The 24,108-nt window shown below is 36.9% G+C and overlaps 1 protein-coding gene across 1 annotated transcript; it reads right to left on the bottom strand.

Annotated features, from left to right (window-relative positions):
- Positions 1-11,516: 11,516 nt before the first annotated feature.
- LOC136069208 (secreted RxLR effector protein 161-like) lies at positions 11,517-12,119 on the bottom strand. The gene has a single exon (XM_065777488.1). The coding sequence runs from the start codon at positions 12,117-12,119 to the stop codon at positions 11,517-11,519; it is 603 nt and encodes a 200-aa protein (XP_065633560.1).
- Positions 12,120-24,108: the final 11,989 nt, after the last annotated feature.

Raw genomic sequence — 24,108 nt, 5'->3', positions numbered from 1 at the left:
TTTTGGTTAGGAATTAGCTCCTACTTGATATTCACTTCATAACTCTACACCAACAATGCCTTTAGTTTAGTGATGTGTTCCAATTAGCTTAATTAGTAAATATTTTGTTGTCAAATTAAAGACCTAGAGTTTGAACTCCACTTACACTAAAAATCAATTAATGTCTTGGTCTAGGAAACATGAACATTTCGTTTAAGATGTTGCACCCATATCATACTCATATCATATCAGTGTTGTATAGGTTGTTTTATGTTATAATTTTTTAAAAATTATTCATGTCATCGTGTCCTACCCATACTTGCGTCTATGTCCGTGCTTCTTAAGTCTTAGTCTTATAATAAAAAACAATCATCATGAAATAGTTAGCATAAGTTAAAATTTCGTCGTATTAGTTAAAAATAAATTTTTTTTTTTTTTTTTTTTTACCTCCCATGACAATTTAACATGGACCCAGCTCGATTTTCTTCTTAATTGATGCAGTGACTGTGTCACATGTGGAAAGAGTCGGACATAATAACGGGTAGCTTTCGTAGGTAGAGACATTCTAACGAGAAGTAGATGGGTTTGGAGTAGTCGTTGCAGAGTGCAAACAGATATCTTTCAACCTCAAACCATTATGAATTGCACGAACCCCTAACTGCCTTTGTTCTTTTTGGACCACTTCTTCTTCTACTCTTAATAAACTCATACATTTATGTATTTCCCTCTTCCTTTTCTCATCGAAAACCTCCCTTCCCACCTTTCAGATTCAAATTAATATGAAAATCTCATTTTAGCTATATATTTAATACATGCATACACAATTGTAACCTCCAGTTGCATATTGTTCAAAACACTCTATAATTTTTTTTTTTTTTTTAATTAACAAATGTGTTAAGAGTATTGATTCAGAAAATATTTTTAAAAATTTTTTATTAAAAAAGAAAAAATAACAGATTTTTTTTTTCATAATTTTTATATTTTTATGAAAACGGTATCATAATTTTTATATTTTCTACTAAAAAATACTCTAAAGTTACCCGATAACTAGAGGCAATATAAAATCTTGAATATTATCATTATGGACAGCCAGCAGTTTTGTAACTTTATGCTTCTCTTAAATCCATCCCCAGTATTGGAAACTCTGTTGGTCTTTAATGAGGCTGAACTACTATTTTGTTGGGATTCTAGTTGTCCTTGATACATCTATTTCCCAGTGTTACAAAAACAAAAAACAAAAAAGAGAGTCCAATATTCATTTAATATACCACCAGATACAGTGATTTCTTTCTTCCACCAATCCCTCCTTTTTCTTTTTCTTTTTTCTTTTTTGTTTTTTAAGAAACAAACAAACACACACAAAAGGCTTCTCAACCTCAACTGGAAGTCCCATGGACAGCATGTTTGGATGTTTATAGATTTTATTTGTTAATCTTATTTTTTACCCAATTTATTATTTGTTAAGAAAAATAAGTTAATCCAAACAAATGACACTGCAAAGAGGGAATTTTGAAAATACCAATTGTTAAACTAAGAAATTTTGTATTCAAAACTTCATGGCTCCAACTATAGTATATGCCTATTCTATTCTATAGAAAACCTAAAATAAAAATTAAAAAACTATAGTATGCTTAGCTTTCAGTGGTCCCTCACTCTTAAATTGTACAAACTCCCGAAGAGATCCAAATAAAAATTGAAAACTACAAGGCACAAATGTTGGTTCATTTATTAAATTCCAAGGTATCTAATTCTATATAAGTCACGCATCTCCATAAACGCGTCAAAGTATGACTTTCATGTTGGGTGAGTTTAATGTTTATGATAAACTATACATATTTTTTTAGGATTTTGCTAATGTGTGCCGGGCACACAATAATTAATCATTTTTGAAAATATTGTTTTGAGAATTTTTTTTTTTTTGGAGAAAGAAGACATCTAATATTATTAGCCAGAGTTGGCGAAAAGAACAGAATAAAGGTGGAGAGGAATATCCTCCATCCATGCAGACAAACCTCTAACATATCTAGCATGTCTAGGTTATGAGCAATCTTATTACCATCCCTATAAGTATGAGAAAAAGAAATACACTTGTTATCAACAAGTGTATTTTTTCAAGAATTGAAAAAGTGTTGACAGCTTTTTCAATTTTTGAAAAAATATTTCTAAAAATAGATGGTTTAATGTGTGCCATTAGCTAGACCTTTTTTTTTTTCAAGAATTCAATGAAATGATCAACACCACTGTAATGTGCACAATTTAAATTTTAAATAAAATAGTAATTAAAATCTCTGAAGAACTTTTTCATGAGTTAGTAGTACTAATTCCAAAATCACCAAAGACATTCTGAATTCTCATAGTATTTTTGGCTAAATCCAAACGTTCATTGAAATTTGAAAGTAAGAAAACAATCTTTTTGAAGTGAATATTTCCCCAATTTCTGAAACATTCTTACTTTCTCTTCTTCTTTCTTTGGGTAGGAAAATCATTTTCAGAACTCCAATTAGCTTTGATTTCATGTCTATGCCTTTTATTTTTATTCTAATTCTAATTGTGTGTTCTAAATTTGGATCCATTAATTGAAATAAAATCCCCCCCCCCCCCCCCCAAAAAAAAACCAAAAATATTTATGTTAAAACTTCCAAAATGACAAAAAAATTAAAGAATCAAAATAGTCAAACCTACAAATTATAGAAACAACATAAAAAATGTGACTATAGTGATACATTTAAAAGAAATAATTTATCACTATAGTCGTGGAAATCTGTCAAATAATTTCAATATTGTAAAATAATATCTCAAAAATTCATATGTTAAAACTTCTGAAATATCAACAAATATTAAGAAATTTAACTGAAAACAATTAAATAAATGTTCTAAGGCATCCTATAAAGGAAGAGACAATCTTATGCTGATGTAGCCTATAATAAGATTCACAAGTAATAGAGATAACAATGATTTATAACATGATCCCACAAAGAGCTTTTAAACCTTCCATTGCAAAGAGCTTTTGAGCCATTGTGTTTTCAACTAATAAAATTAGTTTATTAGCTAAAAACAAAACCATACGACGAACGCAAATTAGTTTATTAGCTTAAAACAAAACCATACGACGAACGTACCTTCAACTTATTTGTATTAACAAGAATCTTGAAATTAATGTTTGATATGTCAAAACTCAAAGAGTCCAGCAAAAGATGGATTTCAATAAGAGGGAGAACTACCCCTCCATAGCTTTGTATATTTTCCGTTGACAATACAATGTAGCTAAATAATAACTTAACAGAAAATGGCCATACATATAAATATAAGATATTGACCAATCTTTATAAAAAGATGTCAGCTTCAATAAACACTTCACGGTGAGGGTCCTCAAACATCATCTTCTCCACAAATAGTTTTTGGGTTTTAGGTCTTCTACACAAGCAATTCTTAAATAGGAGAGAGTAGAGGCGGTGGGAGAGTGTTGTTGTATTTGGCTAGAAGTCTAATTTGCATTAGGGGTTATTTTTGTTATAGAATTTTAGTTGAAGTATAATTTTCAAGCTTTTTTTTTTTTTTAAAGAACAATTTTCAAGCTCTTTAAACATATATCTAATAGAGTTTTACTTAAACCAAACTATTGTAACATTTGATAAGATAATTACATGTTGAAGAGAAATAATAAATATATAAGATATAAAACCTAAAATAAAAAGAATTTAAAATAAAAAGAAAAAGAAAATAGTGATGATGTGGAAAATTGTGAGAGCTTCAGAGGCTTCAGTTAAATATATATTGTGGGGCCTGTTAACTAAAAAGGTATAGTAGTCCTCAGAAGTGGGCTCGGGCCCAAAGGCCCAATCCGAGAACACGTAGTTATCCGAGGACAGCCTAAAAAAGTTTTATTCCTATCAAATGGGTAATATGAAATAAATGAGTAGGTATTATATACAGCGGTATAACACACGTCCGAGGACACCAAAGTCCGAGGTGAAGGTAACCTTCATGCTAGCGGAAAGACTCCGCCAAGTTGTATCTGAACTGGAAATTGGATATAGCTTAAGGAGGCGTCGGGGAAGATAGTAAATATCTTCTAAAGGCTATCACCTCCTCATTAAATGCTTTCCAACTAACACTCTGGCCGCATTAATGTGGAGGTGATACCTGAATAGTAACTAAGCAGCTTTATGACCACTAAGCTGAAAGTTCCGGTAGGTACTGGATGGGACAGAAAGGAGCTCCCAGGATAAGAACTACACGTGTACGATGGAAACAGGGGAAAACGGAGTATATAACATAGGAACGAAGAAAACAGAGGGGGACTTTTGGAAAAAAAAAGAAAGAGAGAGATCAACTGAAAGAAGGCCGAGGATAGTTTTCCTCAAAGAGCGAACCGAAAGTATCCCTTATTACTTAGTGGGTAAAACCTTTCCTGAAAAACAGTACTAGTTCTTGGACCCACTCTCTATAAATTTATTGTTTGGCTTATTGGGCTGAAAACCCATCACTCATCAATCCAGTTGAGTCCTACAATTGGCGCCTCTGTGGAAGAACTTGATCTATTGAGAAGGAAGGGCAGGTGTGATACTCACGATGGAAGAGGGAGTACCGCAGCAACCGTTGGCGGGCCCGCAACAGGCAGATGCTAATCAACACCAAGCAGAGTCTAGGGGTCTCAGCACGCGCGACGTGGTAGACCACGAACAAGGGGAGGGTCATGAGGGAAGTACCCGTACAACCCATACAGATAGAAGCCGCTCCTGGGGGAAAGCCATGTTTCCCCTGTAAAGAGGAGGAAATTTGCAGCATGAGATCAACAAGTTGAAGAGGGAGTTGCGATATGAACGACGATCCGAGGGGGGGGGGGGGGGGTAATATCTAAAACAATTTGGTAGATTTCAATAGTTATAACCATAGATCGTTCTTTTGAAAATAACACATATTTCTCCTATGTTTCTCTATTGTGCAGTCACATATATATTTTTTTTTGTTTCAATAATTTCTAGATAGTGAATCTTTTGATTTTTTTAATATTTTTTGGCATTTTGGAAGTTTTTATATCTGATTTTTTTTTTTTTTTTACAATATCTGAAAAAGTCTAGCAAATTTTTTGCAGGGCATTGCACATTCAAGCAATGGATTCTTTATCAAATTTAAACATAAAAGACCGGAGTAATTTATGTGATGGTATAGTTTCATAATTAAGTTAGGATTTTATAAAAATTATTTTAGTCTGCTACACAAATAGGTAGGTAGGTTCCCGTGCATAGCACGGGTTAGTGACTAGTTATAGCTAATACTTATTAAATACTTCTGCCTACTTTTTGTTTTTGGGTTTATTAAATGCCACTCTATTTCTTTGGTCTTGAAATAGAGCAAAACTTCGAAACGAGCCATTGAGAAACCTTAAATCCTCCACTAGCATGCCTTGCACTGAATTTTTTAGTTTGTCCCTACCATATTATAATTTGAACCTTTTATGAACTTGGTGTAGCTTACCTCCACTACTCTTTTAATTGGAATCTTATTTTATTTTAATGAGAGATTGACACGTTATTTACTAACTAAATAAAATGTGAAGATTAAAATGCATTCCCACTTGCCATTGTATATTTAAAACAAAAGGAGATGTCTAATTAAAAAAGTATTAGAGGTAAGTCAAACCCTCATGGATTCACATTAACCAAAATAATAGAAATTCACATATATTACACCAAGTGTTTATCTAACTACTAACAGTTTCATTCATAACTTGAGTTTTGGCTCTAAAAAAAAATTAAAAATAGATCATTCATGTGAGAAATATCTCAATAGATAAATACAATATTATGAATAAGCATTTTTTTTTTGTAGAGTTCTTTTTTTTTTTTTTTGGGTATAATTACATTAAATATCACTTAGTATTTAAATGAATAGCTTTTAATTTTTCAAATTGGTCTCAAATATTATATATTCGCATAATGTGCGTAAGTGCGTGTATTATATATAAAATGCCCCCAACTCAAATCCTAGCTCCACCACTGGCGGGGGACCTAAAAGACTGGTGGGTAAACTTGATCAATGATCAGAAAGAATATAAAACATAGGTCCAGTTTTGAAAGGGGAAAATGATAGCATGTCATCTTGAAACGGTAAGAATATAGTTTGACGAATGACAAAGGAAAAGGAATACTTATAAAAGCAACATAGAAAAAGTTAGAATACAACGTCAAAGATAGATAGATACGTCCTAACAATATATAAAATTGTCATCCCGAATTTTGTCAACAGAGCTACCAAAGTATATACTTGTAATTGTGGTTAGGGATAGATATTCTTTAGCTGTTAGATTCTTCGCCTTCTTCTTAAAGTTTCTACATTCATGTTGTTTTTTCCATATTCCCATAAATTCTCGATCGGTAAAAGGTTCTTAATATTTTGAGTTATGATAGCTTCAAGTGAGCAGGTAAAGGTGGATCCTGACGCACCAAGTCCAAGTGATTCCAACCTTAGAGAGTACATCCATTTGTGAGTAGCCTTTCTCTCTCTCTCTCTCCGTACGCATATGCCTCTTGCAATGGTACCCACTAACTATGAATTCTTACATTTGGTAATTGGGGTTTACTTTTATCAGTCAAGACTTGCTAAGTTGATTCTTTCTCACACACAAACTTAAGATAATCTCAAGCATCTAGATTTCAAAAAATCTCTCTTAAATCATGTCGGTTACAAATAACTAAGGGATTCATATGTTGTAAGAGAGATGATGCATGTGAGATAATTAAAATTTTTATCGCACATGAACTTTAGCATATAAACACACAAATTGTATAATTCGTTGTGGTGGTTGGAGTTTGGACTAATTGTTGACAGTTTGGGTTGGTGAAAATTATGGAAGTCGGAAAGGTTATGCTACAACTAAAAAGGTTATCTCCAGGAAAATTGAGACAAGGATGACGAAGTTGATCAGCTTTTACCATCATATAGTAGCTGAAAGGCCTAAGGAAGTTGTACTGTTTTGATACGTACACAAATTTTCGGCAAGGAAAATATAAATATTTAGGGAAGAGGAGATAAAACTTTCGTTGTTTCTACTGAAACACTTAATACGTAATAAGAACAAAAAATAATAAAGGGATAAAGTTTGGATTTGACTAAGGAAATTCTGATTTCTGGAAACCAATTAGAATCCAATTTGATTAAACTTATCTAATATGTTTTATTAAAAACTAGTATGTAACTCCGTGCTACCGCACGGAATTGGTTAATTGTAATGATGCTATTGACCAATTTTTTTTTTGTTTTTTTGGGTTTATCACACGAGTGATAGAATTAAATCAAACAATGAAAAATATATATTGCATTTTATTATTTAAGTAATGCTATTGGTCTTTTTTTTTTTTTGGTTTATCATACATAGGATAGCATTAGATAAAACAATGAATAAAAAAAAGAGAATATTGCATTTTATTATTTAAATGATGCTACAATGAAGAAAAAGGAGAATATTACATTTTATTATTTAAAATATATAAAGGGACATTAAAAAATAAAAACTAATCATTGAGCTTGGAATCTTCTTGGAGGCGCCAATGAAGCGCTAATGTATGAGAGTGTGAAGGAAGAGTGGGATTGAACATTGTGTTTGAACCCGATCTTGTTCTGAGAAATCCGTAAGGAGAAGGAGGGGGTAGTGTGTGGATCTAGTTGGTAGAGGTTGAGAGAGGAGGAGACATGGGATGACAATATGGAATTAGGAGAAGATGATGTTTTACTTTTATAGTTTTTCTCGTTGAACTCCTTGGTTCTGGTTGTGGAATTAGAAGAGCTCTATACTCTATTGAGATCACCCATAAAAGTGTGCAGGTGAGATGTTCTTACTTAAGCCAATGAGTATTATTATTGTGGCTTTCTTGGCTTCCGTGTTAAATGTTAATGCATAATTTATTTAGGCACAAAAATTAAAAAATTTAGATAAGATACATGACACAAAATTGAAGTCCAATTTATAATCTCCATAAAAGTGTGCAGGTGAGATGTTCTTGCTTAGGCCAATGAGTATTATCATTGTGGTTTTCTTGGCTTCCGTGTTAAATATTAATACATCATTTATTTGGGCACAGAAATTAGAAAATTTAGATAAGATACATGACACAAAATTGGAGTCAAATTTATAATCTAATTAGATTTTTTTTTTTTTGAGTTTTGGTTAGGACAAGTGGCGCAAAATTGAGAATCCAATTGAAATCTAATTGGATTTTCTCTCTGCTTCACCTATTATTATATATATAGATAACTTCAAGTATTTAAAGACCTGAAACAATGGAGCACATCTACTCCTAAACTTTATGGCCACAATAGCCGTACTCCTAAAACTAGGACACAACTAACACCGACAACACAATCCAAATACAACTCAAATACTAACAACTTTCTACTCGCACAAATACCTATCTTAACCAATACCTATTGTACGAGACAGGGGCTCCCATTGTTCTTAGGACTCTAGGCTTGTAATGCTGCACAGGGCAAGGCCCCAAGCCCGTTGGGCTTTGGGCCATAGCCTTGTAATACAATGTATGACCCTATCCTTGTTGACCTATAGCCTTGATCGGGACACACCTCGAGGCCCGATTCAAGGCCAAAAACCGAAATAAGACCATTCCATCTTAAATGTCAAAAGCAAGCCCCCCTACCCCCCCCCCCTCCCCGATCAACTTTAACCTAATCGGGAGTGTGATTGCCCAGAGATATAAGGTCTCGGCTTCTTGGTATTACCTTAGGGAATATCACTGCCCAACATCATTTTGGAGGCAGGAACCAGTTCCAATGCCATTATCACTGTTCCCAACAAAACATCCACTTGGGAATGATGGAATTGGACCTCATTCACATGAGTGAGCTCATGAATTAATTATGACACATCCATTTATCTTAGGCTATAAATAGGAGAATAGAGGGAGAAGTGGGGATTGGCAATTCTAGAGAGAAAAGAGAGTGAGGGATAATATTATCAGTAGTAAGGAGAGCAATTAAGAGTGAAAAAGGAATGGAGTTTGCGTGGTCTAGAGCGTGCATTTGAGTCTCCCATAGTAGGAACTACCTAAAGTAGGAAACCCAGAGCCCACAATACAAATAGATTGTGAGCCCAAGTATAGGTTGAGCACGTTAACTATATTTTTGGTGCGCACAATTGCTAATTGATTAGCCCCCATGGCGCTAGATGCATCGTCCATATGACAAACAACTTCCATTTCCTTCCTCTGGGAGAACTCCACGACAAAGTCGGCAAGAACCTGATCCTTCACTAAAGTTCTTGGCCTGTATCTAATGTCAAAAGAGCCCAGTCGAGTTCCCCACTTAGCTATTCTGCTGGTATAGTCGGATCTCTTCAATAACGACTGCAAGGGATATTTGGTTAGCACATAGATGGTGTGAGCTTGAAAATGATGAGGTAGCTTCCTTGTGGCATGCACTAGCGCTAACACCAACTTCTCTAGAGGCAAGTACCTCATCTCGGCATCAAATAGGGTCTTGCTGACATAATATATTAGCTGTTGCATTCCTTGATCCCTGAGAAGCACGACACTTATAGCATGGTTGGACACCAAGAGATATATGAACAAATCCTCCTCGGGTTCTGGGGCTATTAACATAGGCGCCTGCACCAAATATTCCTTCAAATCCTGAAAAGCCTTTTCACACTTCTCATTCCATTGAAATCCCTCCCACTTCTTTAAAAGCTAGTAGAATGGACGCCACCGGTCGGTAAACTTAGAAATAAACTGGTTAAGTGTAGCTAACATACCTGTTAGTACTTTGACATCCTTTGTGAATGTTCAAAAGTGTATAAAACACTATGAACGTTTAGACTCCCAAAATTCAAATTACTAATTCAAACTTTATTTCAAACAATGTATGTGCGGAAAATTATTATAAGCTTATACCAGAATTGATAAACAATCTAAACTAAATAAAATCACATCCACAACAGAAATAAAATAGCAAAGATTAAGGGAAGAGAGATGCAAACACAAGGATAACACAACGATGTGTTATCAAAGAGAAAACCGAAGTCCTCGGCGTAAAACCTCTCCGCTACCCTCCAAGCAGTCAATAATCCACTAAAGAATGAAGTTAGGATACATGAATAGCAGAAGACTCTCCAAGCCTAATCTACCCAGTGTACCTAAGCCCTCCAAGCTTCTTGCTCCAACGAGGTTGCGCCGAACCTTTATCTTCTTTAGCTTATGAAATTGCGCTATAGTCCATAGCATTAACCAATAATCATTGGTTCGTTCCTAACTGTGTCCTAAAGCACCAAATAGCTTTCTCACATGTGTGGGTATGGTGAGAAAAGGATTTTGGTAAGAACCTCTCAAGCATGTAACAATGGAGAGGATGAGAGTAGAGGAATTTGAAGAGTCTCTATGTAAAGATTGTGGATGAATCAATCTTGTTTTATTTTCAGGGTTTCTCTCTTAAAATTTTCTCTGGAAGCTCTCTACATTTCGTGAGTGTAAGGGTATTTATACTGGGGTGAGAATGGAGTGCGAAGTGTTAGGTTTTTTAAAACAGGGTTGGCTGTTGGCTTGACATCTTGACTTAACTGAGTCGCGAGTTCAAGCTGCAAGATAACAGAATGGCCAGGTTGGACTTTTTGTCCTGTAGTGCTCCAGCTGGCATGACTGTTCATCTTCTCGCACGCTTCACTTGTGTGCTACAGTTGGTAGCTTGCCAGTCACGAGTCACCTATGAGTCCCAACCAAGTCTCTGCATCCTTGCACAATCTTGAACATTTCTTCACACTCTTTCACTCACTATACTTGCATGATTCCCACCTAAATACAGGGTTACCAATTGCTAAATTACAAGCAAATCTGGCATGGAATAAAGCCAACCCAATGGTTGATTAAATTCAACCTTACAATCTCCCCCTTTGGCTATTCTGTGAGAAAACCCTACAACAAATACTAGTATGTGCAATAGGCTCTTGCAGCTCAATATCTCTTTTCATTTGGAGATTTATATTTGGTAAGCTCTTTAAGCAAAATCAATAAAATAAAATAGTGGGAAGATATATAGGCACAAGTCTATGTATGTCTCAAGATCAACAAAACCATTCACTAATTATTCATGACAAGGTTGAAGATCTATTTACAACAGTTATATAGATTTCAAGATTTCTCCCATAATGATATGAGTGCATAGGAAACAAGCTAAACTCATAAATGCACAAATCCATTAGTACAAAGGTATAAGGCAAAACATTTTTTGAGACAAAACTCAACAAAGTCAATCAAACTTTTTGGATTTTCTACTTTTTATGTGCTTTTGGATTTTTGACATAAAAGTAAGAAAAGATTGACCAAAAGCAATACTATAAAAAATAATAATAATAATAATTAAAGGGATGCAAAAACACATAACATGCATGACCAAAAAAAAAAAAAAATGCTTAAATGAACACAAAAAGAACACATGAAAGATGAAGTTCAAGGAATGATATCGACACCAGTGGTCTTACACAAAGATTCAAATCTCGGACCATCAAGAGGTTTAGTGAATATGTTTGCCTTTTAATTGTCAGTGTTGATGAACTCTAGACACACAATCTTGTCCTCCACCAAGTTCCGAATAAAATGATACCAGATCTCGATATGCTTGGATTTTGAGTGCTGAACTGGATTCTTTAATAGATTTATGGCACTAGTGTTATCACAAAATACACACATAGTGTCTTGAGTGATTCCATAGTCATGTTGTAGTTTTCTCATCCATAGTAGTTGAGCACAACAACTTCCTGCTGCTATATATTCAGTTTCAGCAGTTGAAAGAGAGACTGAATTCTGCTTTTTGCTCATCCATGAAACCAAGTTATTCCCAAGATAAAAGCAACCACCGGAAGTGCTTTTCCTATCATCAATGCACCCAGCCCAGTCAGCATCTGAATATCCAGTCAAGCACTCATTTGTACCATTGATATAATGAATAATTCGCTTGACTGCTGTCAAGTAGGACTCTTTAAACACTCCTTGGAAACGTGCACATACCCCCACACTAAAAGCAATGTCTGGCCTACTTGTAGTGAGGTAGAGAAGACTGCCAATCATGCTTCGATAAAGTGTTGGATCTACATTGACACCGGCTGCATCTATGCTTAGTTTTGCTGAGGAACTCATGGGAGTGGAAGTGTGTTTCTTAGAGTTTAGAACAAATCTTTTGACAAGATTTTTGGAATATTTTTGGCATAGTCATGCTTCGATAAAGTACAATGCTTTCTTCAACCTTAACACATGATCCGGATACTGAGGCTCTTGAAAACCCTTTGGTTGCTCAACAAACACTTCTTCATTTAGAAAGCCATTCAAGAAGGCACTCTTCTCGTCTATTTGGTACAACTTGAAGTCCATAATGCACGATTTGGAAAGAAGAATTCGAATTGACTCTAGTCTTGCTACCGAAGCAAAAGATTCATCAAAATCTATGCCTTCAACTTAAGTATGTCCTTGAGCCACAAGTCTAGACTTATTTTAGAAAACTTCACCATCTTCATCAGTCTTGTTCTTAAAAATCCACTTGGTGTCGATAACATGTGTATCCTTGGGCCTAGGGCCTAACTCCCATACATCATTTCTAACAAATTGATGTAGCTCTTGGTACATAAACTCTATCCAATTCTCATCTTTAAGAGCTTCCTCTACCTTGGGTTCAAATTGTGCAAGATAACAGTTGCACGTCACATGGTTCACACTGTATCTTGGTCCTTTTCTCAACCGAAATCCCTCATTCACATCACCAATGATATTTCTTGTTGGGTGATTGAGAGTTACTCTTGACGATGGTCTCTTGGAAGTTGAAGGTTCCTCATCACGAAAGATTGGAGGTTGGAATTTCGAAGGTGTGAGTGGGCTTAAAACTGCTTGATTGATCTAGTTTCCCTTCTTGATATAGGAGGTGTAGACTCCTTTTTTGGTGATTCTTTCTCAGCATCATCACCTAGAAACACATTATCATCCTCATTCTTCATAAGATTTAGCCCCTTGCCATTATCATCAATGTCCTTTTCTGATATGGTATCATCTATGACCACATTTATTGATTCCACCACCGTCTTAGTGCACTTGTTGTACACTCTATATGCTTGTCTATTTGTGGAGTATCCTAGGAATATCCCTTCATCACTCTTAGCATCAAATTTTCTAGGATTTTCTCTATCATTTAGAATGTAACATTTATTTCCAAATATTCTGAAATATTTCACATTCGGTTTCTTTTCTCTCCAAATTTCATATGACGTCTTCTTTGTCCTTGCTTAGAAATAAATTCTATCCCCAATGTGACATGACGTATTCAAAGCTTTAGCCCATAATTTTTGTAGAATGTTCTTGTTGAGTAACATAACTCTTGCCATCTCTTGGATCACCTAGTTCTTTCATTCAACTGTCCCATTTTGTTGTGGAGTCTTTGGAGTTGAAAATTCCTTCTTGATGCCGTGCTCATCGCAAAAAGCTTCAAATTTAGCATTTTCAAATTCCTTCTCATGATCGCTTCTGATTTTGACTATGGGAACCCCTTTTTCATTTTGTAGCTTTTTGCATAATCTTTCCATTTTATCACATGCTTCCGATTTCTCTCTAAGGAATTTCACCCATGAGTACCTTGAGAAATCATCAACTACCACCATAATATACCACATTTCGCCCATGTTTTCAGTTCTTGTTGGGCCTATTAAATCCACATGAACTCCAAAGGTCTTGAAGTAGCCACTACATTCACCTTAAGATGAGCTGATTTTGTTTGTTTTCACATTTGACATGGACCGCAAACACTTTTCTCAATTTTCCCAAACTTTGGAAAACCAACCACTGCTTCTAGCTTTGAAACTTTAGCCACTTGCTTGTAATTAGCATGCTCAAGTCGTTGATGCCATAGCTCCAAAAGATTCACTCGAGCACTTCGACATGCTATGTTTGGTTTGGGAATGATACCATAGCAATTGTTGGTAGTCCTAAGTCCCTTCAACACTTGAACAGCCTCATCATTTAGGATTAGACACCTTTTCTTTGAGAATTGGACTAAGAAGTCTTCATCACATATTTGAGAGATGCTCAGCAAATTCACTTTCAATCCTTTGATGTATAACACATTAGTCAACACGAGCAGTCCTGGAATTTCAACGGTTCCATTTCTGAGAACTTGTGAGTGACTACCATCTCCAAATGTCACATAACAATCTTCCTTCTCTTTGAGAGTTTTGAATAAAGTCTTGTCTTAGGTCATATGCCTTGAGCACCCACTATCAAGATACCACAAACATGAATTAAATACTTTCAATACGGTGTGAACAAAAAGACAAGCATGTGATAGGCATTCTTGATCATCAAAGTAGGACTCATCTTTATTTTCTTCATTCATAGAAGAATATAGCTTTCTTTTTAGACCATCAAGTTTATCACATAATCGTCTTTTCCTTTTCTTATATATTTTCAACCAAGGAAATAGACCCACACAAGTTATTATGGACATCATGATTTCTATGAACTAAAGATTTCAGCATGTGTATAAAAATTCTAGCATGTTTCTTTGACTTGAATAACTCTAAAAGTTCATTACTGGGACAATCTTCAAACACGCTCATAGAGTCATTATCACAAACACCTCTAGTTCACTTTACATTGGCCTTTGCCATAGCACTTTCCATAGCAAGACAAGGGGTCTAGGATCACACTTAGGTGATAATACCACAACGAGTGTACCCGCTCTAATGCCAATTGATGTTCAAAAAGTATATAAAACACTATGAACGTTTAAACCCCCAAAATACAAATTACCAATTCAAGCTTTTTATCAAACAATGTATGTGTGGAAAATGATTATAAGCTTATACCAGAATTGATAAACAATCTAAACCAAATAAGAGCACATTCACAAGAGAAATTAAATGGCAAAGATTAAGGGAAGAGAGATGCAAACACAAGGCCAACACAACGATGTGTTATCGAAGAGGAAGCCAAAGCCCTCGGCGTAAAACCTCTCCGCCACCCTCCAAGCGGTTAATAATCCACTATAGAATGAAGTTGGGATACATGAACAGCAGAAGACCCTCCAAGCCTAATCTACCCAGTGTACCTAAGCCCTCCAAGTCTCTTGCTTTAACGAGGTTGCCCCGAACCTTTGTCTTCTTTAGCTTACTGGATTCCGGTATAGCCCATAGCATCAACCAATAATCATTGGTTCCTTCTTAACTACTTACCAAAGCACCAAATAGCCTTTTCACAGATGAGGGTATGGTGAGAAAAGGATTTGGGTAAGAACCTCTCAAGGATGTAATAATGGAGAGGGTGGGAGTAGAGGAATTTGAAGAGTCTCTATGTGAAGATTGTGGATGAATCTATCTTATTTTTCTTTAAGGTTTCTCTCTTAAAATTCTCTCTGGAAGTTTTCTACATTTCGTGGGTATAAGGGGTATTTATATTAGGGTGAGAGTGGAATACGAAGAGTTAAGTTTTTCAAAGCAGGGCTGGCTGGCGGCTTGGCCTCGCAACTTGACTAAGTCACAAGTTCAAGCCGCGAGGTAACAAAACGGTCGGGCTGGAATTTTTGTCCTATAGTGCTCCAGTTGGCGTGACTATTCATCTTCTCGCACGCTTCACTCATGTACTACAGTTGGCAACTTGCCAGTCGCGAGTCACCCGCAAGTCCCAGCTGCGAGTCTCTGCATCCTTGCACAATCTTGAACATTTTTTTATACTCTCTCACTCACTACCCTTACATGATTCCTACCTAAATACAGGGTAATTAATTGCTAAATTAGAAGTAAATTTGGCACAGAATAAAGCCAACACTATGGTTGATTAAATTCAATCTTACACTTTGGATTACTCAGTGGCTTGAGGCACTCTACAACTTCAATCTAATCGGGGTTTACCTCTATTCCTTGGTTAGTGATCATATACCCTAGAAACTTGCCAGCCCCCACCCTGAAAACACACTTGTTAGCATTGAGGTGCAGCTTGTGTTGGCGGAGCACTTCGAACAACTCTCTAAGAATATCAATATGCTGTGTCTCCCATTTGCTTTTAACCACTATATCATCAATATACACCTCCACCGTACTTCCAATCTTATCTCTGAACATTCTCATCATCATCCGCTAATAAGTGGCTCTAGCATTCTTTAGCCGAAACAGCATTACAGTATAGTGGAAATTGGCATCAGGGGATATGAACACCGTCTTCTCCTGGTCTTTAGTGGCAAGGGTGATTTGATGATAACCTTGAAAGCTCATCTTTGGGTGCTTATACGTGGTATCTACTAATTGATCGATCTTTGGCATGGGGAATGGGTCTTTTGGACATGCTCAGTTCAAATCCATAAAATCAACACAGACCCTCCATTTGCTGTTCTTCTTCTTTGCCACTATGGTATTTGCTAGCCACTTCAGGAAGAAAACCTCCTTTATTGCCCCTACCTCTTTTAACTTCTTGACCTCTTGCCTAACTGCTTCAACGTGCTCCTTAGCCACTCTTCTCGGCTTCTGCTTCTTGGGTGGGAATAGTAGGTCCACGTTAAGCTTGTGAACAATGAATTTTTGGTCTACCTCAAGCACCTCGCATGGGCTCCAAGCAAATACGTCCATATTCTGTACGAGAAACAGCAATATCCCCACCCTATCCTTGTTTTTCATACTTGCTCTAATCTAGAAACTCTTATCATCATCTGGCAGTATCCTCACTTTTATCAGGTCCTTGGCACCATTAGCCCCTACCTCCTCCCGGGGTTCTTGTAATTGCTATAAGGGAACCTCTTCAGCCAGTTCCTTCTGTTTGATCTCCTAATTAGCAATGGCCACCAAACACTGCCTGGCCACTTGCTGGCTTTCCTATACTCTATCAATACCTTGCTCGGTACAAAATTTGACCTTCACAATGAGAGTGGACAGGACCGCCCCCATCGTATGAATCCATGGCTTTCTAGGGATTGCCATATATGGAGAGAACGAAGTGACCACGACAAAAATCACCATTACCTCCTTACCTTCCATATTCACGAGAAGTGAAATCTACCCCACTAGGATCACCATTTGACCATTAAATCCCACCAGGGGTGTATCATATTTAGAGAGGTCCTCATGCTTCAAGCCAAGCCCCTTGAATAGGTTGGGATACATCACTTCAGCACCACTCCCCTGATCTATCAACACCCTCTTCACTATAAAGCTATTTATTTGGGCCGTTATCGCCAAGGCTTCGTCGTATGGCTGGATCGTTCCTTCAAGGTCATCATAATTGAAGGCAATGGGCTCTCGAGTAAGCTTCAACTTCTTCTCGGAAGGCTACTCACCTGGGTAACTCTCTGCTGGTACCATAGTTAGTAGCCCTCTCCTTTTGGACACCTGGGTACCGCTTAAGGCTACGTGGATGACCTCTATCACTCCTAATGGGGTTTGGAGAGGGTTCTCCCGGGGTTAAGTTCCCTGCCCAACATCCTGATTCCTTGGGTCCACTACAAACTCTTTAAATGATCTTTCAACACCCTGCAATGTTCAGTGGTATGCCCCTTATCTCTGTGGTAAGTACAACATGGATTTTTGATTTCTCCTTGATGGGTCACCTCCTATATTGTTTGGCCATCAAAAGTATGGCTCATTCTTGATTCAATCTACAATCCTGTGCACTGGCTCCTTAAATGTCACATTCACTTCCCCCACCTAAGTGCTTGGTTCCTGAATCCTTAAATCCTTCCGGGGTCTTGACTGGAAACCCCCTTACCATGGCTGACTTATAATTGGAGCCTTGCCTTTGTTCTACTGCTAGTCATCTTCCAATCTTTTATACTCTTCGATATGCCTTATATCCTCGAGAGGCCTTCTTGTCAACGAGTCTCGCAATTTGGAGTCCTCAAATAATCCCAATCAAAAAGTACTTACTGCAATTTTCTCATTGCCCCCGTTGATTTCATTGTACAACTCCCAGTACTGGTTGGTGTAACTACAGAGGGTTTCCCCGGCTCCCATTTTCATAGACAGTAGCACGTCCACTAGCTGTGGCACTCGGCTGCAGGTCATAAACTAGACACCAAAATCTTGGATTAGCTTAGCAAAGATTCAATAAAGCCTTTCCTCAATCCATTAAACCACCTCAAGGAAATTGGCCCAAGACTTGAAGGACATACCTTGCACATCAGCTCGTCATTATAAGTGTGTAACGACATCATCTGGATATAATGGCTTACATGCTTTACTAGATCTGTTTTCCCATCATAAGAGTTAAACAGAGGCTGGGTGAATCTACTTGGCATAGGAGCTCGTTCAATGTCACTCGAAAATGGTGATCGAGTAGCTCTACGTAATGCGTGGCTCATAGCATCCATGGCGGTGTTTCGGGGTCATCACCTTTCTAGGGAAATTGAGCCCCGACTTGCATATTCCCGTGACCAATCCTGGTGTCGAAGGGAATCGAATTGATGAGACCCCTCTCTATAGTGTTCACCTACACTGGCTGAGCCTTTTGCATGTTTCTCGCGATCCCTCCTCCTACACCTCCCTTTTTCTTCCAACTCCAAATCTCTCACTAACCTACACAAACGTTCAAGTTCCTCGTCCCTCCCTGATATTGACTGGTGAGTTTGATACGACCCTTCCCCAAGGCCGGACTACTCTTTCTCCTACTTTTGCTCCCTATCTTCACGCCTCTTTTGCCTTCTTTCTTGCCAAGTAGATCCCCGAGAAGATCTCCCAGAACCACCTTTAGCATAACTACCTGACCATCCTTCAGACATTTCCCTGCGTGAGTCTCGGAAGAACCACAGCTACGTAGGAGATTCCCACAAACGGCACCAATTGTGCACACCAAAAATATAGTTAATGCGCTCAACCTATACTTGGGCTCACAACCTATTTGTATTGTGGGCTCTGGGTTTCCTACTTTGGATAGTTCCTACTATGGGAGACTAAAATGCACGCTCTAGTCCACGCAAACTCCACTTCTTTTTCTCTCTCAGTTGCCCTCCTTACTACTGATAATATTATCCCTCACTCTCTTTTCTCTCCAGAATTGGCAACCCCCACTTCGCCCTCTATTCTCCTATTTATAGCCTGAGATAAGTAGAGGTGTCATGATTAATTCCTGAGCTCACTCGTGTGAATGGGATCCAATTCCATCAGTCCTAAGTGGATGTTCTGTTGGGAACAGCGGTAATGGCATTGGAACTGGTTCCTGCCTAAAAAATGATGTTCAATAGTGATACTCCCCAAGGCAATATTGGGAAGCCGAGACCTTATATCTTCGGGCAATCACACTCCTGACTAGGTTAAAGTTGATTGGGTGGGGGGGTCACTTTTGACATTTAAGATAGAATGGTCTCATTTTGATTTTTGAGCTCGGATCGGACCTCGAGGTGCGTCTGGGTTAAGGCTATAGGTCAATAGGGACAAGGTCATACATTGTATTGCAAGGCCCAACAGGCTTGGGGCCTTGCCCTATGCAGCACCACAAGCCCAAAGTCCTAAGAACAATGGGCCCATGGCCTGTCCCATACACCTATAAACATGGTAATTCCCTATAAACATGAAACAACTAATAAATAAACATCAATATTATTTCCTAACAAATTAATATACATAACATTCCTTCGCCCTTGAAATCAACCCTTGTCCTCAAGGGCTTAATCTAAAAATTATTGTTTGATCTTTCCGGGTTGCTTCTCACATGCTAGATCACTTCTTGGATGAGAAAAATCGAGGTGGTTCACCTTTTGTTTCAACAAAAATGTCTTCAACCTGATCAAAATGTTGCTACATGAAAACTAAAACTCCAACAATTAGTCTAATGGACCCACAATTCCAAATACATGTACATTTCATTCCTTCCCCCTTAAAGTAGACCCCTATCCTCAATGGCATAATCCGAAGTTTCATGTTGTGCTAAACTTGAAGTCTTGCATACCATAGGTTATAAGCTTGTGACCTTGAATATGACAAACCCTAATCTAAAAGTCTTTAACCTGATCTAAAACTTGTTGCATGCCTGGGTTGTTTGAAGCTAAAATCTTTTGATCTTAAGGAGCTTCAATGGCCATTCTATCTTAGAGTTTACATTGTGTTGGAATTAGTGCCCTTAAATCCTATTGTATGATGCTATATATAATATTATGTATGACATTATGTATGCCATGATGTATAACTTAATATTGTAATTAATAAAGTTGTTTTATTATTATCTAAAATAATGGTAACATGAATATCCGGACATTATCATTTAGTCCATGAGATGCAATAGTATGTGATTTATGTGATTTAGTCACAGAAGATATAAGTCACAAGTTCTTTGTAGACTCAGAATTTTAGTTCATAGTCGGTGATGAAGTTAGGCATTTCATCTGCAAAGACTATAACATATCAACTAAGATAATTTGTCTTAATCATGGAAGTGGAGACTTCTAGTTGATGTGTTAATATATTTTAAGAGTTAAGATATATTGAACTGGACCGCTGTGAGATTTATTATTCTCCTAACAACTGTCAATTGAATAATAAATCTCACAACTTATATTTGCATGAACTCTTAATCCTGAGAGAATAATGGACCTAATCATGAAGTGTAGGTTGCTTTGATATATCAGGAGTGAGATCTAAAGTAACGGTCAAAACCTCAGTATGTTGGGCAGCCACATTTCGTATTGATGGAACATATATTCTCAAGATGGAATTCATAGTCTCTTAACAGAGATATAAAATATTCCCTTGAGATAAGTTTAATGGGTTTAGTTATTCAGAGAGTTAGGCCTAACCACTTTGGTAAAAAATTACTAAAGTATATATTTATGAAATTGGATTTCATAAATATATAATGAATAACTTAAAAGGATTAAACTGGGTACTCAAGGATTAAGACGTAGTAATCTTCAAAGTGACAGTCTATATTTATGACTTTGAATTACTACGAATATTTTATGAAGGGGTTGCATGTATAATAAAGTTTTGGGATATAATTTATTAATAAGGCCTAGAATGCAATTATATTTATATAGTGGTATTAAATATAATTAATGGTAACTTTGGACTTGTCAAGAGTTGACAGAAAAGCCCAAGGCCCATTGGAGCTAGTGTCTTATTGGTCATTTTGGTCCCACTCTAAGCCACACATTAAAGCCCAATTGGAAAGGCCCAATAGGCCGGCGTAATTAGATAATCAGTTATATATAAAGGGAGAGACATACAGAATTTTTATTAGAGAAAAAGTGAGACACCATTGTGAAGTGGTGTGTATGTGCGAGTGAAACCACTCAATTATTCTCCCTTGGAAATTGATTGAGAGAGCACACTTCTTAGGCGTAAAGTGGAATTGGAGTGAAGATTAAAAGTGTTCTCAAATACTTATAATCTTTTGTTTTGAATTTCACCGCACCAAGGTACGCTATCTTGTTCTGAAATTTACATAATGCAAGTTATCTATCATGAATGAAATAGATCTTTATTTATTGCTTCCGCTATGTGTTTTGTATGAGATACAAAACCAGATTTAACCAACACATTGTTCATCACCCTCCATGGTTGGTTTGTCTTATTCATAGCTACACAAATTCTGATCTTCTAATTTGCATTGTTTATCACACTCTATAGTTGGCTCTTCATGTTCAAAGCAAGACAAACACAAACACTAGGATTTGCAATTCAATTGCATTTCCTTGATTATATACATTTGATCAACCACTAGAGATTGTATCTCTTTATGATTCTCCATGCATTCCAACAACTGTTTCTTCATGTCTAACTTTGATATGTCGGGTTTTGATAGTAATTGATACGGCCACAATTTTTGGGGAGGGAAAATATGAATATTTAGAGAAGAGGAGATAAAATTTGGTTGTTTTTACACTTGATATGTAATAAAAGTAAAAAATAACAAAGGTGTGATGTTTGGATTTGACTAAGGAAATCCTGACCCCTGGAAACCAATTAGGATCAGTAAGGTTGAATTTAATCAACCATTTTGTTGACTTTATTCCATGCCAAATTTGCTTATATTTTAGCAATTAGTAACCTTGTATTTAGGTGGGAATCATGTAAGGGTAGTGAGTGAGAAAGTGTGAAGAAATGTTCAAGATTGTGCAAGGATGTAGAGACTCGTGGTCGGGACTTGCAGGTGATTCGTAATTGGTAAGCCGTCAACTGCAGCACAAGAGCGAAGCGTGCAGAGAAGATGAACAATCATGCTAGCTAGAGCACTACAGGACAAAAAGTCCAGCCTGGCTGTTTTGTTAGCTCGCGGCTTGAACTCGCGACACAGTTAAGTCACGAGGCCAAGCCGATAGCCAGCTCTGTTTTGAAAAACTTGACTCTTTGCATTCCATTCTCACCCCAATATAAATACGCCTTATACCCACGAAATGTAGAGAGCTTCTAGGAAGAATTTTGAGAGAGAAACCCTAGAGAAAAACAAGATTGATTCATCCACAATCTTTATATAGAGACTCTTCAAATTCCTCTACTCTCATCCTTTCCATTGTTACATCCTTGGGAGGTTCTTACCCAAATCCTTTTCTCACTATACCCACATCTATGAGAAGGCTATTTGGTGTTTTGGAAAACAGTTAGGAACGGACCAATGGTTATTGGTTGATGCTATGGGCTATAGCGGAATCCGGTAAGCTAAAGAAGACAAAGTTTCGGTGCAACCTCATTGGAGCAAGAAACTTGGAGGGCTTAGGTACACTGGATAGATTAGGCTTGGAGGGTCTTCTACTATTCATGTATCTCAATTTCATTCTTTAGTGGATTATTGGCCGCTTGGAGGGCGGCGGAGAGGTTTTACACCGAGGGCTTCGGTTTCCTCTTCAATAACACATCGTTGTGTTGTCCTTGTGTTTGCATCTCTCTTCCCTTAATCTTTGCCATTTAATTTCTGCTGTGGATGTGATTTTATTTGGTTTAGATTGTTTATCAATTCTGGTATAAGCTTATATTCATTTTCCACACATACATTGTTTGATATTAAGCTTGAATTGGTATTTTGTAATTTGGGAGTCTAAACGTTCATAGTGTTTTATACACTTATTGATCATTCAAGATCCAATTTGATTAAACTTATTTGATATCTTTTATTGAACTTTAGCTATTTAAATACAATAAAGTAAAGTAACATTAAAGACCTAAAACAATGGAGCACATCTCGTCCGAAACTTATGGTCGTAATAGCCGTGCTTCTAAAACTAGGACAACACTAACAATAACAATACAATCCAAGTACAACTCAAATACTAACAACTTCCTACTCACACTAATCCCTATTTTAACTAATACCGACAAACATGGTAATTCCCTACAAACATGAAACAACTAACAAATAATGATTAATGATATTCCCTAACAAATTAATATGCGTAACTTTCCTTCCTCCTTGAAATCAACCCTTGTCCACAAGGGTAAAATCTAAAAATTATTGTTTGAACTTTCCGAGTCCCTTCTCCCACTCTAGATTACTTCTTGGATGATGCAAGTCGAGGTGGTACACCTTTTGGTTCAACAAAAATGTCTTTAACCTGAACAAAATGTTATCGCATGAAAACTAACACTCCTACAATTTGTCTAACGGGCCACAATTCCTAATACATGAACGTATCATTCCTCTCACTTAAAGTAGACCCTTGTCATCAAGGACATAATTAGAAGTTTCTCGTTGCGCCAAACTTGAGGTCCTACATACCATGGGTCATAATCATGTGACCTTGAATTTTATGAACCCTTGAGCTCTACAAAAGCATTCTCAACCTGATCTAAAACTTATTGCATGCCTGGGTTGTTTGAGGATGAAATCTTTTGATCTTATGGAGCTTCTATGTCCTTCCTATTTTCGAGTTTATATTGTTCATCACCCTTCATGGTTGGTATGTAATGGTCTTAGCTAGACAAATTCTTATCTTCTGATTTGCGTTGCTTATCACCCTCCTTGGTTGGCTCTTCATGTTTATAGCTAGACAAACATACGTACAAGGATTGCAATTCAATTTCATTTCCTTGATTATATCCATTTAATCAACCAATAGAGATTGTATCACTTTCAGTTTCTCCCAGCATTCTAACAACTCTTTCTTGATGCCTAGCTCTGATACCAATTTTTTTTGGGGGGGGGGGGGGGGGGGGGGGGGGGGGGGGTTTTACACAAAGCT

The sequence above is a fragment of the Quercus suber genome, unplaced genomic scaffold (assembly GCF_002906115.3).
Source record: "Quercus suber isolate HL8 unplaced genomic scaffold, Cork oak 2.0 scaffold_156, whole genome shotgun sequence".
NCBI classification, from domain to species: domain Eukaryota; kingdom Viridiplantae; phylum Streptophyta; class Magnoliopsida; order Fagales; family Fagaceae; genus Quercus; species Quercus suber.
This window is presented reverse-complemented; position numbering and strand designations above follow the sequence as displayed.